We start from the raw sequence: 15,524 nt of genomic DNA, 5'->3' as shown, positions 1-15,524 counted from the left end.
CCGTTTGAGTCTTCAGATTGTTCACAATTTCATTTGTACCAGTTGCTAACTGTCAATGTATACTGTGGATACTGAATTCATATTAAAAATTTGAAGGAAAAAAATTCCAATTGTATGTTGATACACTCTGGGCCTTCCCCGAAAAGAGAGAAAAACTTCGATGTAAACAATGAAGCAGGCCAATTTATTCTGGTTTACTTTCACTGATACCAAATACCCCAGTAATAAAATTATCTTAAAAATTGTGTCATGTTTGCGCATGTGTAGTTTTAAGTTCAGTACATTTCCAAGACTTGTGCAAGGCCTATATTTCGTACAGCTCAGCGCCGCTATCGACTGGTCAGCTGATGTGGGCCAAACATGCTCAAGCTCTCTCGACCAGATATCATGTAGAGCGCCCCCTCTGGGTTTGCTTGCGTTATCTTTCAAGATGGCGGCGCCCAGTGAGTTTTTTGCAGTCATTGAAATCTTGGTTTCTCCACCATCTAAATCTATGGGTAAGTGATAGAGTACGACAAAAGTAAAGTATGTAGCGCATCCATATTTTTTTAACCAAACGTGGGAGGAGACGGTTTTGTTGCTATAATATAAGAACATGGTGAGTCATACCCCCATGCTTTCGTGAGCGTTCGACGTCCGATGCGGAGAGCTACCTGTATAACAGTATACATGCAATCACACGTATGAAGCCAAACCACGGTTCACAACCATGCACAATGCATGACATCTAGATGCTCAACCAACCATAAAAACTTCACATGTGAAATTAGGCTCCAATAACAGTCGGGCTTTATTTTCCTTTAAAAAAAAACCTCCCTCCCCACAATTCCGACCCGTGATTCGAACCCACACCCCATGCATCACAAACCATTATGCCGTAACCGCTTGACTACCGCAATTCACACAAATTGATAGTGTTGTTACTGTTGATATACTGATGAAAGGCTGCAACGCGAGTCTAATACACATTGGGCATGCGCAATACAAACACAACCATCATGGTTTGGCTTCATACGTATGGTTGCATATATATCTTGATGCGGACGTACGCACGTCACGTGGCATGCGTGGCGGAGGCATGGTAGGTGAATCAGGCATGTGAGTTTAATCCTAACGTGCCCAACGTTAGTGGCTCACAGTTTGGGGAGTATGTACGTATGTGACCTGTACTGTAGGCCTTGCTCTACTAAGTGGAGCGTAAGCGTTAGTAAAAAGTATTCCTCTTTTTCGATTTTTGGGATCAGTCATAGGCCTACTTACTAACGCTCCATGACATTACACGTAGGCCTACATTTAGTAAAGTGACAATGGTTCGCTAAAATTCCAAACTCTCAACAAAAATACCTTTTTCACCACCTACTGCCTTTCTTAAAATGCCGAAAGCAAAATTCTGGGGCTTGAGTGGTAGCCGATTCCCGATTTCAAAATGTGTTTGTGCGGTTTCATTTTTGAGAACCTTTGTCACTTTACTATATGTAATGTCGTGAAGCATTGGTGTGACCAATCCAGTCCAAAATTCGAAAAAGGGGAATATTAATGCTCCACTGAGTAGAGCTACTGTAGGCCTGTGCCATGTACATGTACGTACATGATAGGCCTAGGCCTACGTGTATGTTGTAACTTACATAGGTCTAGCTAGGCTATGGCCAAGGACATGATCATGTGTACTGTGAAATAAAGATGAATGACTGACTCAATCATGATTGTAGCCCAACCATGGCGTCAGATCAAGTAATGGTACAACTACGACAGTCGACATGCTGCACAGCATTGCAGTCATTGGTAATACACATCATGCGCATTGAATATCACTACTGAGAAGGCCTGTTGAATTTACAGGATTGTCCACACATGGAACTCTTTCCGATCCCATTAATTTTTCCCTGCAGTGACCTCTTAGCCACCTGAAAGCAATGGAATGTGAAAAAACAAAAGAAAACAAATGAAGCAGTGAAAATATTTTGGAGATAATCCCTTCAGGCCTTGAATTTGGTAATTTTTAGGGCAAGGTCATTAACCCTAAGCCCCAAGGGTTATGTAAAATCATATTGACATCAGAGGATTTGGGACTGTTAAAGTTAAGCAAAATCATAGAGGAAATCATGGCCATTTAGGAGGGTACAAAGGCCAGATAAAATAACAGGGGCATGGAGGCTAAATGCCAATGTTCATTCATCAAACACTTAACAATCAGAACATGCATACGTGTACACCGCGCCCATGCACACCTGATACATGGACCTCAATGTGAATTATGTATCACACATATAAGCATTGAGAAAGAGAAAGTCAGGCAACTCTGTACGTAAAATCTGCCGCACGTACTCCTGCTGGAATGTAAGTGTACGAATAGAGGCATTTATTTTTGCAGCAGGGGTGTCGCTGCTTGAAGTATCGGCACATTCTGGACCTGCGTTTCATGTACAGAGGTGTACTGTACATGTACACTGCATGCTACAGGCAGACGTATATGATGTACCTTCAGTGCATGCTGGGAATTGATATCGAAGCCTGTATGCGTTGCATCAATTCTGTGAGATTTTAAGACAGCCGATCAGGGCTGCATGACACTGAAATACCCTTTAATGATTTTGCAAGCATCTCAAACCAAGGATTTTTGTGCTTTTAACAGGCTTATGGATGTTTGTGGAAAAGGGCTTGATGGCCAAGGTACACGTATAGGGCCAAGCAAAACTGGCCGTGAGGACAGAGTTTTTTGTGGGGCACCTTGGCCAGTGAGAAGGGCAACGACGGTACTGGCCGTCGTGGCCATCATTCATTTCGAGGCCTACATGTATCACTTAGAGAACATTTTGAATTTTTCAGACCAATGTTACTGGGTTTGTACTCAGGGCATCAATCAGCATATATGGAATTCTTTCCCAAATGTTTTAAACATGTTAAATGAATAGAGGACTGGCAGAATGGCACTCACTGAAGACAAGTGTTTATTCCGGTGTGATATGTACAAATAGATTCATTACGATTGAATTTAAATAACAAAACTGCCCTCATGAGGGTGCTCCTTGCAGCTGTGCTGTTTGTCATAAAGTTTTGGCTTACATTTTACAGTATTCAGAGACGATGAAATCAGTTGACTTCTTTATTTACACTGTATATGTGAAGAATTTTCACTTTTCACTTTGACTTTATTCATAGATGTACAACTTTTGCAAGAACAGAGAACCAAGGGACCCATTGATGATGCAGCAAGGTTTGACCTTTCCTTGCGGTCAACTCTTAGGAAACTTCATCAAGTGGTTGAGAATGACAAGAGATGTTGCAACCTAGCCACAACTTTAGGAGCTGTATTCAGTGACTGGAAATGTAGACTAAGGGCGCAGGAGGATGTACGGTGGTTGTACGTAGAACATTGTCTCGGTTTGCTCAAAGGCTTGAAACATGCTGTCTGTGTCCAGATGAAAATTTTCCTCGAGGAGCAAACTCAAAAGCGGTGCAATCCTCAAAAGCTTGGACCAGATGCGGTCCCTCCACTGTCCCCTGATACGTTCAGCATCGGACAGCAAAAGAATCTAACAACCCTCCTCCAGTTCATAGTTTGCCTCGGTCTTGTGTCAAATCTGCAGCGTGGTGTAGGAATTCCCATCGAGAAGCGCTCTGGATTTGGACAGTTGCTGGCTGGGAGACAGTCAGTCCCCAGCAGTGATAAACTGAAACATGTTATGAACATACTCCTGGAATGTGTTGAGCAGCCTTCACTAGGAGGGCTGATTCTGACAAGACATCTTGGGGACCTCTTGGCAGCTCTACTGCAGATATGTTACTCCAGTGTCTCATCTTCCAGTCAAACCCAGAATCAACTAAGAAATGAAGATCAGAAGGGGAAGGAAGTTACTCCTGGCATTGAGGTTTCAGATGAAGTTGCCTTAAAATCCAGCAGTGTTGAGTCCGGTGATGTAGACAAGTCCACAGATAAAAAATCGCTTGCAAAGTCTGAGATACCATTGTATGACAATCCTGGTTCAATTGGCTTCAGGTCCACAGCTGATTCTGAGCCTGGACGGACACTGGAAGTAGAGAATAATAGCTCAGGGGCAAGCTGTCTTGATGGGAGTAACATCTCAAGACAGGAATCACCCACAGATAACTCTGCAATTGTAGAAGATTCAGCCAGAGCATTCATCCAAGATGAAGCTATGAATCTGGACAGAGGCCTGAAATATCCAGGGACAGAGACACAAACAACTCACCCCGAGGAACTTGAGTTCTTCCAATCCCAGTTGAAGCGCCTTCTCCAGAAGGCCTTCCAGCCTATGGTGATCAGGGAGCTTCTCTTCCTTCAAGGGGGCCCCGGCTCTCAGAGGACTCGAGACTCTCTGAAGGGAAATGCAAAGAGTGGATCTAAGGGCAGACAGAATCCCCTGCCAAGGGCACCAGCGTGGCTTAAGAAGGAATGTGGGAGGCTATTGTCGGAGCGTCTGATGCAACCCAAGGGAATTCAGTCTGCTCTTCGTGGACTACTTGATATCGGAGGTAAAACTCTCAGAGGGAGAACCATTTATAGCCTGAACCCTGCAATGCATGCCACAAAGATCCTTCAAATCCACCAGAACATGGAGGATTTTTCAAGACTTGACAGCTAAAGTACAGTGATGTACCGTTTGGTTTCTGCTTTCTTTGTAAAAATCCCTAGGGAGGGAATTAAGGTTAATGAACATATTTTGGATTTTATGTGTTAATGTGTTTTCACTGTCATAAAACCAAACACTGAGATAGAGTTGATCATAAACTAGGGAGAAATTGTCATTTCTCAACTTGTTCTGTCGCTGATTTCAAAGTCTAAAAAGTCTAGAAGGGACTGGTAACCAGTCTAGTTGGAGGTCGCTCAAGCCACATCCAAGTTACTTGGGCTCTGGCTAGAAATAACACAGATTTATAGATGAAAGCCAGCAGCTACTGGCGTCATGTATTTCACATAAACACATGCTGTCAGTAACCATAACCAAGTGCTTTGGATGTGGCTAGCCATGGTGAGGTAAAAACTGAACTAACACTAGAATTAATAAATTGTGAAAATCATTCACTCAAGTCACACACCGATTCCTCTTTTACATACAATCCTTCATCGTCGTTCATTCCCTGCAGGAGGGACGACGGAATCACCTGCTGCTTCCACACCAGACTGGAGGAAGTGTGATGCTGTGGCACGTGTCATTACAGACTGCCCACTGCAGGGTAACACGATGGAGAGATACTACCAGTTAGTCTGCCCACAGGTGATTCAAGAAATTATTATGTACGATTATAGTGGGACGTGCATTAAAAGGTTACTTTCAAAAGTGCCTGAAGTAGCAGTATTTGCAGTGAACAATTTGGTGTTCTTGAATTATGCTGTATGACGTGGAGGTGTTAACCACTTGTTGCCGGGGTTCCCGGTACCGAAGACTGTGGATTTGTACACATAGCCGGGGGTGCCCAAAATCAGATTATCAGTGGGGACAAAAGTGCTCCAGCACTCCAGCGATACAGTACCACTGCACGCTATTCTGGGCGCATTTGAAAAGACACCACTGCCATTCAGCAACGCACTGGGCCAATTTCGGGAACCAAGGAAATTACGCAACACCGCACAATTGTGGGCTGTCTTTACTGGGCGGCAGGCCAGGTTGCAATACCCGGGTGTCAATGGAGGTTGTTTGTCAGATTAGAGTAGCCACCAGACAGTAATTCTTTTGGGTTTAAGCGTCCAGTGAATGAAGTTATGAATTTTTGAAGAATTTTGAAATTGAAAACCCGTCCTGGATATGGAAATTCCACCAGGCAGGAAGTGGTTAAGCCAGGGATTTACAGTGAAGAGCAATAAGTGTGGTTACAACTTATGTAAACCATTTTCAGATCACCCATTTGATAAAAATTGCCTTGGAGGTGTATCATCTGGATAAACTATAATCTCAAAGGAATGATCCAGTTCAGTATTCAGACAGTACGTGCCAAAAATGAAGTGTAAGTGAGGTCATTTGCAAATAGAAATATGCTCATGTGAGGTGTACCCCACTAGCATGGCCATGTGCCAACTCATGGTACTCTTTGATCTCCAATAACCTTGCCTTTTTGAAATGCCAAACTTGCTCGTTAAGACTGTTGCCATGTCAGCAATTACCGCGCTTACAGTCTGCATTATCTTCAGCACTTCTGCAACCTAACCAAGATAAAGGCATGATAGAAAGGATCCTGTATCCTGCAGTGACTTTAGACTGCATCCAACTATCATCTGCTCCCAGATTCTCGAGTTGCTGCACTTCCAAGAGCAGGCACTGCTGAAGCAGGTGCTCCGTGTTACTAGCAGCTGCATCATTGCCATGACAACACAGCATCCTCAGCTGGCTAGCCTCCATCTGATTGATCCTTTGGTAGAGCCTCTACAAACTATGCTGCACGAGAGGGGTTAGTTGGTTTGTGCCCAAGTGACCTTCTGATATTGACCCCCTCCCCCAGAAGGAGAGAAGGATTATTCAGTACCCAGATTTAAATACTCCATCCCAAGTGAAAACCTTTGGAAATCTAAGTACATACCCATTCACCTTGTCAGCTGTTTTTTAATAAGAAAAATTCTGCAACCCATGAAAAATTCCAGGCATGCTTCTGAATGTAATTGTATTGTATTAAATGTTTGTGCCATAGATGCTCTAGAAAAGCATCCAGCTCACAATGTCATGATCATATCAGGAGAAGGCGAACTTTAATCGTCGTAATATTTTGGTGCTGAACTGCAGATGGCTGTGATTTTGCAATGTGTAACATTTTGATGTGAGAATGAAAGAATGCTTGTTTTCAAGTGACTCAGTTAATTCGCATGAACAAAAATGACAAGAATGTTGACCATAGTGACATTGTTGTGTTTGTGTTTAGTTGAGTCTGTGCCAGACACCGGTTCATCCTTGCTAGTGGAGGAGGCCGCTTTGTCTCAATGCATTGGGGATATCCATCATGTGTTTACCAGCTCTCTCGGGTCTGGTTCCTGTCTCCTAGAGACGTTGCAGACTGTCCTGCATCCATTATTTGAGCTTCTTTGCTTTGCAAAACAAGGTGTCTGCAACCTCAGGTACTTTTTTCTTTTGAAGCTTAAATTTGGCCCAAGCCGGAAAACTTTCAAGTTTCAGTTATTAGTGCTATTACCTGGATAATGCTTCTATTTTTGAGAATGCTAATCTTAGTTAAAAACTAAAATTTAGAACTGCTTTACACTCTTTCTGATACATTTAGAATACATATGCTTAACACTTATTTTGTCGGATCTGGTCGCGATTTTCCTGTAAGAATTATGTATTCAGCATGTTCTTGTGTTGAAATTAGGTTTCACAGGTTTCACAACACAACTGGTGAACATAAATTTGGTACTTCCTGCTATTGTTAAAGGAATCTGTGGCCATTTTTCCTATTCAAAGTCGCAGTGAACTGAAGACGTGTCCCTGCACTCAAGTTGTTCCCGGTACTTTCAAATTGCTCCAACTAAAACGCCCTTTCAGTCCACTGTAGTGGCTGGAATCCACAATTCCTATTGCATCAAATGTTACAGATATACCTTATCTTATTTATCTGAGGGTGAATACAGACGATTCACAATACAGCACGCCACCAAGAGTTTGTCGCGCACAGGCCATTATTTAAGCTTACTGTCCACATGCTGCCTCGATTAAGTGAACTTTGTATGTAATTTGGGGATATTTGATTGATTCAGGCATTCCCTGCACCACACAAAACCTTCATTTTAACTACCTAACACCCAACTACAATAAGCTATTTCGAATTTTTAACCAAGATAAACAAACAGTCGAAAAAATTAGAGTTTTCTGCGCACAGAGCAGTTAGCAAATGAGACTTTGTTGACTATTTATCCCATGATGCACTGCAAAAAGGCCTTTCCAGGACAACCTCATGGTAGGGCACTGCATTGTGAGTCGCCCATATTGCTGAATTTGCCTAGATTTTCTCCTCTAACCTTTACCTAGGGGTGCTCTTGAAGACATTGTTCTGACATTCTTTCGGTACTCCGACAAGCAAGTGGCCTTGAAGTATCTTGAGCATGTGGCTTTCCTAGGTCATGACGTCTCCCTCAAGAGAATGCACATGGGCATCAAGTTTGCTCCCGGCTCAAACGGAGGTGCAGTAGCCATGATCAGACCCAAAATCAGGCAAGGAAGCAGCTTGAAATTCATAATCTTCCATTTGATCTTGCAGCTAAATGCTCCATTTAGAATTCAGCATGTTTCTTATGGGAGCAAGCACAGGTCTTGGTTTTTACAAGCTAAACTCAGAGTCTGCTCAAGTTTACAAGCACCCTGACAAACTTATGTTATGAACCTTGCGCTACTAGGCTTGCCAACAAAAATGCATAAATGATGGTCCCTTAAGACCAGCGTGTATCCTAAACCACACAAGGCAATGTATCATTGAACATTCCAGTGTTCCACCGTGAGAATAGTAATCTTTGTGCATTGTTTCTTCGAAGTTTATGATCAGAAAAAAATCCCCTGTTTCATGCTTTGGATCCCTTGAAGTAGATAATTTAAAACAAAATCATGGCTGATATAATGGAGGTTTCTGAACTTTGTAGAGCTGTAGTTTCATTTCCTTGGTTATTTTTTCCTCATGATGAGATGAAACCTTCTCAGAATTGTCTCTGTTCTCTTCAGTAACGTATACTCATGTAGCATAACTCGATAACAGATTGGGCACGATTTCATATCCTGTATATGTTTCTATACAGTACTGACGAGCTTTTTGCTGAAGGTCTGCTGTCCCAGGAACAGAGAGCAGAAACTGTGCTGGAGTTATTGCAGAAAGTGGAGGGACTAGCCGGAGATTTCTTCATAATTGTCTTGAAGGTCAGCGTCAGAGAGATGTCACTTACATCCAAACATACTGGTCCTTTTTACCAATTCTGAGCATGCGCACATTGTTCTGAGCATGCGCGCATTCTTCTGAGCATGAGCAATACTGTGAAAAAGGACCAGTTTGTCTGCTGCTAGCAGCGTCTCAAAGTCTCCCAATTAATTCCAAATATCCCAGGTCAGTTCAGTTCCACAAGGAGGGTTTGGAGGACTTCACAGAATGGAGGAAGGTCCAACCAGCTAATCCTAGTTCTGAATCCCCTACACCAGCATAAATCTGGCAATCTGATGACAAAACAAAGCACGCTGTTTGAAACGTGGAGTTGAAACAACTGATTTTTCTCAAAACCACACAATTCAATAGACCTTAATTATTATGATGTAACACAATGTTTACCATAGTGCATTGTGGGTGAAAGGCGCAGACGACAACACGCACTGTTATTAGAAATCACGTGCCTGGAAAAATTGTCAAAAATCTCCTGAGATTGAGAAGACCTATATTTTCCAAAATGGTTTGTGTTAACTGTTGTGTGCCATTGTGTGTATCAAGCACATGATGCCAGACCTGCATTTTTTCAAGCTTTTACGAGACCACAAGTTTGCTCCGTCTAAAGTCTTGTGAAGGCTCGCATGACTGATGATCATATCCACCATGGTTGATTTCTTTCCCCACTTTTCACCCACAATGCACCGCAGTAAAAATTGTGTTACGTCGTTATGTTTTAGGTCTATAGAGGTTAATTTCCATGGTCCAACTGGAAACCTTCCATACTTTGTGAGATTTAAAAAAAAAATTCTCCAACCCTAATTTTTTTAACTTTCAACTTGTTACATTTCTTTTGTTCTTGTGGGATCAGAAACTCAATTGAGTAACTCGGCTCTACAATATGTTCCTTATATTTAAAGCCAAAATTTGTCATGGTCTTCAACATTCCATCTAATTTTTATGTGTCATTTCCCCAACATTCCAGGAATTAACATCCATCACTTCATCAGAGATGACTACCCCAAGTCCTCATCTGTCAGACCCCTCTCGTACCCTCTTGGACATAGAAGAGGGGCAGAACTCTCAGGTTATCCGCCTACAGCACTCCCTCCAAGTCCTGGCCGTCTTGTCCAAGCTCTGCCAAGACCTGGGGCCAGGGGTGCTTGAGAACACGGCCCAGATGCTCGGGTTTGCCCGGGCCACGCTTGACCGCGCAGCCTCATCCTTGGATGTCGAGGGCCACACATTTGACGTCTTTGAAACCGAGACTTTGACGCTGGTCTTTGGATTGGTCTCTGCCATACTCAGTGGAGATCTAGAGGTACACAACAATGTGTCTTCAGTAACCTTATCCCTGTCTTTTACTACAAAACACCACACAGTGTTGTTTGTTGTCCTTCTTACAACCACACATACATTTTACGATAGTTATTGTAGGGAACAGAACTATGTGGGACACACTTAAAGTCCCTCTCACTCAATCTGAATTTTCTCCACCACTTCATCTCAGCTAGGGGTTTGATCCATTGACACAGTATAATGCAATTTAGTATATTGGCACCTGCAGCACAGGTGCTAATATTTGGACAGGTATTAGCACCTGTAATGCAGGTGCTAATGGGTTGGCACCTGTTTACCATAGGAGTAGGATCATGTTTAAAACATTAACCTACAGTCATTGGTAATAATGTGTTTTTATCAACTTTTAAACAGAAAAAGGTCACATCAGAACACAGGCAAGCCCTGATGGACCTCCTTCCATCACTGGAGAGAATATCTAATGAACACCCCGTGGAGCCACTCCAGAGAACAGCAACTGACCTGCGCATTGCCATAGCAACCCACGGTGCGGTGTGGGCAGAGTCCATGAAGGAGGCCACTGAGAAACTGAGATCATCAAGGACATTTGAGGAGACTGCAACCAATATGTTAAAAGAGAGGAGTAAAACGGCAGATGAAAGGCGCGAGGCGTCATGTGGGAGAAGCATGCAGAATCAGCCAGAAGATGCTGATGTTGTTGCCAAGGCAACTGTAGATGTTGATGCCTACAAAGTTGCTGGTGCATCTCAACCTGTGGACCAGCCAACACCACATGACCCTCAATCCTCCAAAGCAGCAACCCAACAAACCTCGTCCAACGTTCAGGGAGACGATGACACACCCCTCAGCAAGGACTTTGACGAAGCATTCCAAGATCTCTTTGATCCCCTCTTGCCCACCAGGGGCCATGCCCTGAGAGCTCTTGGCAAACTCTTGTTGGCCCGAGACCCCAAGGCCATACAGAAACAGGAGATGCTGGTGGGAATCTTTGAGGAAAATCTCAGCCATGAGGATTCTTACATCTATCTGTCTGCCATTCAGGTTAGCTCCCAGCTTAATTGTTCCTAAAACAGAAGTACATTTACATTTTCAGTAGTATGATACAGCAGAAAATAAGCATTTTATTGATAAAATAAACTTGTATTCGGTTGGAAAATGTTGATTTTCTCAAGAACCCATGACACTATTTCCTTTCAGGGTAGGAGAGGAAGCATTTATTCAAATAGAAAAGTATCCACTGCAGTACACGTTTGTCTTCTGTGTGCACATCTAGTTCAGTGTTTTTGGTGAGACCAATACAAGACCAGACACAAGACCAGACACAAGACCATGCACAAGACCAGACACAAGACCAGACACAAGACCAGACACAAGACCAGACACAAGACCAGACACAAGACCAGACACAAGACCAGACACAAGACCAGATACAAGACCAGATACAAGACCAGATACAAGACCAGACACAAGACCAGACAAAAGACCAGACACAAGACCATGCACAAGACCAGACACAAGACCAGACACAAGACCATGCACAAGACCAGATACAAGACCAGATACAAGACCAGACACAAGACCATGCACAAGACCAGACACAAGACCAGACACAAGACCAGATACAAGATCAGACACAGGACCAGATACAAGACCAGACACAAGACCAGACACAAGACCAGATACAAGACCAGACACAAGACCATGCACAAGACCAGACACAAGACCAGACACAAGACCAGATACAAGACCAGACACAAGACCAGACACAAGACCGGACACAAGACCAGATACAAGACCAGATACAAGACCAGACACAAGACCAGACACAAGACCAGTCACAAGACCAGTCACAAGACCATGCAGTCACAAGACTGGACACAAGACCGGATACAAGACCAGATACAAGACCAGATACAAGACCAGACACAAGACCAGACACAAGACCAGACACAAGACCATGCACAAGACTAGACAAAAGACCAGACACAAGACCAGACACAAGACCATTTGTAGGACAAGCATTGTTATCATGAACAATGACAAGGGAATGCAACTGTTGCAGCTCATTTGAAGAGCTTGTGATGGTCTTGTGATGGTCTTGTGATAGTCATGTGATGGTCTTGTGATGGTCTTGTGATAGTCATGTGATGGTCTTGAGATGGTCTTGTGATGGTCATGTGATGGTCTTGAGATGGTCTTGTGTGGTCTTGAGATGGTCTTGTGATGGTCTTAACCACAACAGTGAGTCAGTGGCATATTAGATGTACGCATGGTCCACCATTTTCGCAGCAAACCATAACATGCCTGAAAAGTGTCCAACCGTCACTCATGTGATAAGGCCCACATGGCGCCATTGACATTTCCTTCACAGAGTTCATGTGAATTACATAAAGTGTGTTTTTATTCTGCATTGTCTGTGCCAAGGCTTTGTCGTGCGTTGCCGACGTGTTCCCAGACAGGGTCATCCCTCATCTCTGCCAGGAGTTTGTGGCTTGTCAGCAGGAAGATGGAATAAAGAAGAGGCCCAGGAGGACAGTAGAAACTAGGGTGAAGCTCGGCGAGACATTGGTGAGAGCCACAAGGAGACTTGGTGAGTCATTTTTGAAATTCTGTCTTGAGACAGTTACCAAAGATGGGTAGCGTCAGCCCAAACTATCTCCTACATTAATTTAGTATCAGCACCATTTTTATTACAGCAGCTGAACAAAGTGCCAACTTTGTTTCTCCTTCAGACAAAAATTTAATGTGAGGTTCAGTGTTAGACTTGACTCTCCTTTGAGGTGAGTTGAAGGGGATTAATAGGTATTGGTAAATGTGCGTCTTCTTTAATTTGTTGTTGAATTATGATTTAAATGGTCATTTTACAATTTGCTAGCAGAGCCCCACCTGTCAGAATTTTGCCTTGTGGCAAATTCTGCTAAAGTGAAATATATATACTGTGTGTAGCCTATAAATAGCATTTTCATCATGTGAAGTTGATGTATTTGTCCTGATTGGTCAATAGGTGAACTGGTTCCCCGCTATGGCAAAGTTCTTCTGGGTGCATTTCTACATGGTGCACAGGACACCGATGCTGTTATGAGAGCCAGCAGCTTGTCCAATCTGGCCGATGTTTGCAGACTTCTTAAGTTCGCCTTGGGTCCAAATCTTCATGAGGTAAGCAATACAAAACTCTCAAATTTAGCCTCCAGGGTTCAAGTTAAAGGAATGCACTCTCGATGGAAAAGGAACCTTGGCCACCTGCAGGTGATGCTTATATTTTAGGTGTTACAGGATCAGGTAGGCACACAGCAATCAATCGACTTGTTTACAGGTCTTAAACAGTCTGAAACAAGAGTGGAGTGATACAAGGTTATGAGCTGAAGGGAGTCATGAAGTCAGGTTGGCACAGTTGACACTTTCCCAACTTTACGTCTCGGTGGCCTGGGTTCATATTCTTCCCAGTCTGACCTTTGAATTGGGTTTTAAAATTCATGGATTGTATGCAGAACACCTGTGTTGGGTATTGCACCTGTCTTGGGTATTGCACCTGTCTTGGGTATTCCACCTGTCTTGGGTATTGCACCTGTCTTGGGTATTGCACCTGTCTTGGGTATTCCACCTGTCTTGGGTATTCCACCTGCCTCTACAACCTTCATTGTCTTCTTCAGTGTCATTTGTAATCCTGCTGTAATTTGAACTGATAACACGATTGGATGAACACAAAGGAAAGAATGTTTTGTAAAGGTCTGTATTGTTTCCGTAATTTTGTTCAGGTTTTGAATTGCTTGATGACAATTCTGAGAAGCGACCCTGAGGTACAGGCCAGACGGGCATGCATCCTTGTCCTCACCCTCATTCTCAGGGGTCTTGGGAAAGATGCAGTCAAGGTAAGGGAACCTGTCCATGGCATGCTCAATTCTTGATGGTTTTTTTTTTTATGTAGAACTACTATGTGATAGAGCTTTGTAGCTAGCAAGACCTTCCATCAATGAGCCAGTTTAGTATTTCATAACAAGGTTACTTGAAAACACAGCATCTTTATGTTTAAACCAAGTCACACATGTGCATTGCATGAGAGTCAGCATACGACTGTGCAGAAAGGGCCATCCTCATGAACTGTGACATTCCTGAATGACCTATTACACACTTCATTGCAAGCATGCACATTTAAAATACTTGACTGGCTTATTGTAGTGCATTATTTTGGTTTTTCCAGCGTGACTTTCATTTTCAGTAAGTCACAGGTGGCTTGTACCTAAGGTACTTGTCTCTCCCCACTGTGACCAAGGTTAGATTCCCGGCCTGGGCTACTTGTGGGTAGGGTTTTCCCCAGGTTTGCCAACATTCCTTCCTCCATCAAAATCAACACTTCTGCACTGAGATGCTGCATAAACATGATGAGAATCTTCATAGAAATTACAAAAGTCACACCCTAGGTTTCTTTTCCAGAAAACTTCATCTTTATAACCACTGGCTGTTACTCTTCAACCCAGGCTCTTGAGGACGTCATGAGGGACATTTACCGCAGCTTGAAGCTGACATTGAGCGTAGAGAAAGATGACGTCATCCGTCTGCACTGTCAGCTAGCCCTGGAGGAGATTGATGTCATTATGAGGGAATACCTCTTCCCAAAACAAACGCTCGTTAAGAAGATCACTGTACTGCCTTGATGATGCAACACTGACAAAAGACACAGATCTCAACTGTTCCAATCAGTATCCAAAAATTTGCAGCATTTGTCTGAAAACCAACCCCTCCGGTAAAATAATTGCAAAATTTCTTTTTTTTTAATCTGGAACAAACGCGACATTACCACTGATAGAGTGTTTTATTTATATAGGGATCAATAAATTTACTCCACCCATTTTTATTCATATTTAGGCTCATCTTGAAATTTATGGACATGCATAACACTTGGAACATAAGACACTGAAACTGGTTGTTTCTTTTGTTTGCCGATTCATTGGGGTAGCTGGATACTGCATGACACTGGAGGGCGCTGTTCATGGTACAGATGTTTTATGTATAGACCGATTTGGTGACCATAATCAAGAGCCGTTACTGCGATGTCCCCACGCAAGTGAACAAAAGAGATGCACATTGAATGCTTTCTCATCAGCCAATGGGAGTGCACTGCTAAGCAAAATGGCACACTCATTTCTCTATTTATCTCACATAAATAATTTTACTTCGCTGTTCACTCTTTTTATAACAATTCATACAAAATACGAATCAGTAAATTAGCAAATAAACATTGATCAATCATTATTTTTATAGAGATCTCTACCCGTTAACCAAACGTTTCCTTTCATGAAATATTTTGCATAAACTAGTCACAAAGAATCTCACAAATGCTTGGCGATTCACAAAATTGAATGCCA

The 15,524-nt window shown here is 42.9% G+C and overlaps 1 protein-coding gene across 3 annotated transcripts; it reads left to right on the top strand.

Moving 5' to 3' along the window:
- The first annotated feature begins 387 nt into the window (after positions 1-387).
- Positions 388-15,486, top strand: tango6 (transport and golgi organization 6 homolog). 3 transcript variants are annotated; one of them, XM_022250989.2, is made up of 13 exons: positions 388-497; positions 3,160-4,494; positions 5,143-5,237; positions 6,243-6,405; positions 6,871-7,063; positions 7,971-8,153; positions 8,729-8,846; positions 9,827-10,162; positions 10,555-11,202; positions 12,586-12,751; positions 13,166-13,317; positions 13,917-14,030; positions 14,637-15,486. In XM_022250989.2, exons 1-13 carry the CDS (start codon positions 431-433, stop codon positions 14,811-14,813), a joined length of 3,747 nt encoding a protein of 1,248 aa, XP_022106681.2. In that variant the 5' UTR covers positions 388-430; the 3' UTR covers positions 14,814-15,486. The 3 variants fall into 3 exon arrangements, with proteins under 3 accessions (XP_022106681.2, XP_022106680.2, XP_086993763.1); XM_022250988.2 differs by having other exon boundaries at positions 5,107-5,237; XM_087137637.1 differs by lacking the exon at positions 388-497 and adding an exon at positions 516-1,081 and having other exon boundaries at positions 5,107-5,237.
- Positions 15,487-15,524: the final 38 nt, after the last annotated feature.

The sequence above is a fragment of the Acanthaster planci genome, linkage group LG06 (genome assembly GCF_054643075.1).
Source record: "Acanthaster planci isolate LZ-2023a linkage group LG06, COTS_SCS, whole genome shotgun sequence".
NCBI classification, from domain to species: Eukaryota; Metazoa; Echinodermata; class Asteroidea; order Valvatida; family Acanthasteridae; genus Acanthaster; species Acanthaster planci.
Note: the sequence above shows the minus strand (reverse complement) of the source record. Positions and strands in the feature narration are given on the sequence as shown.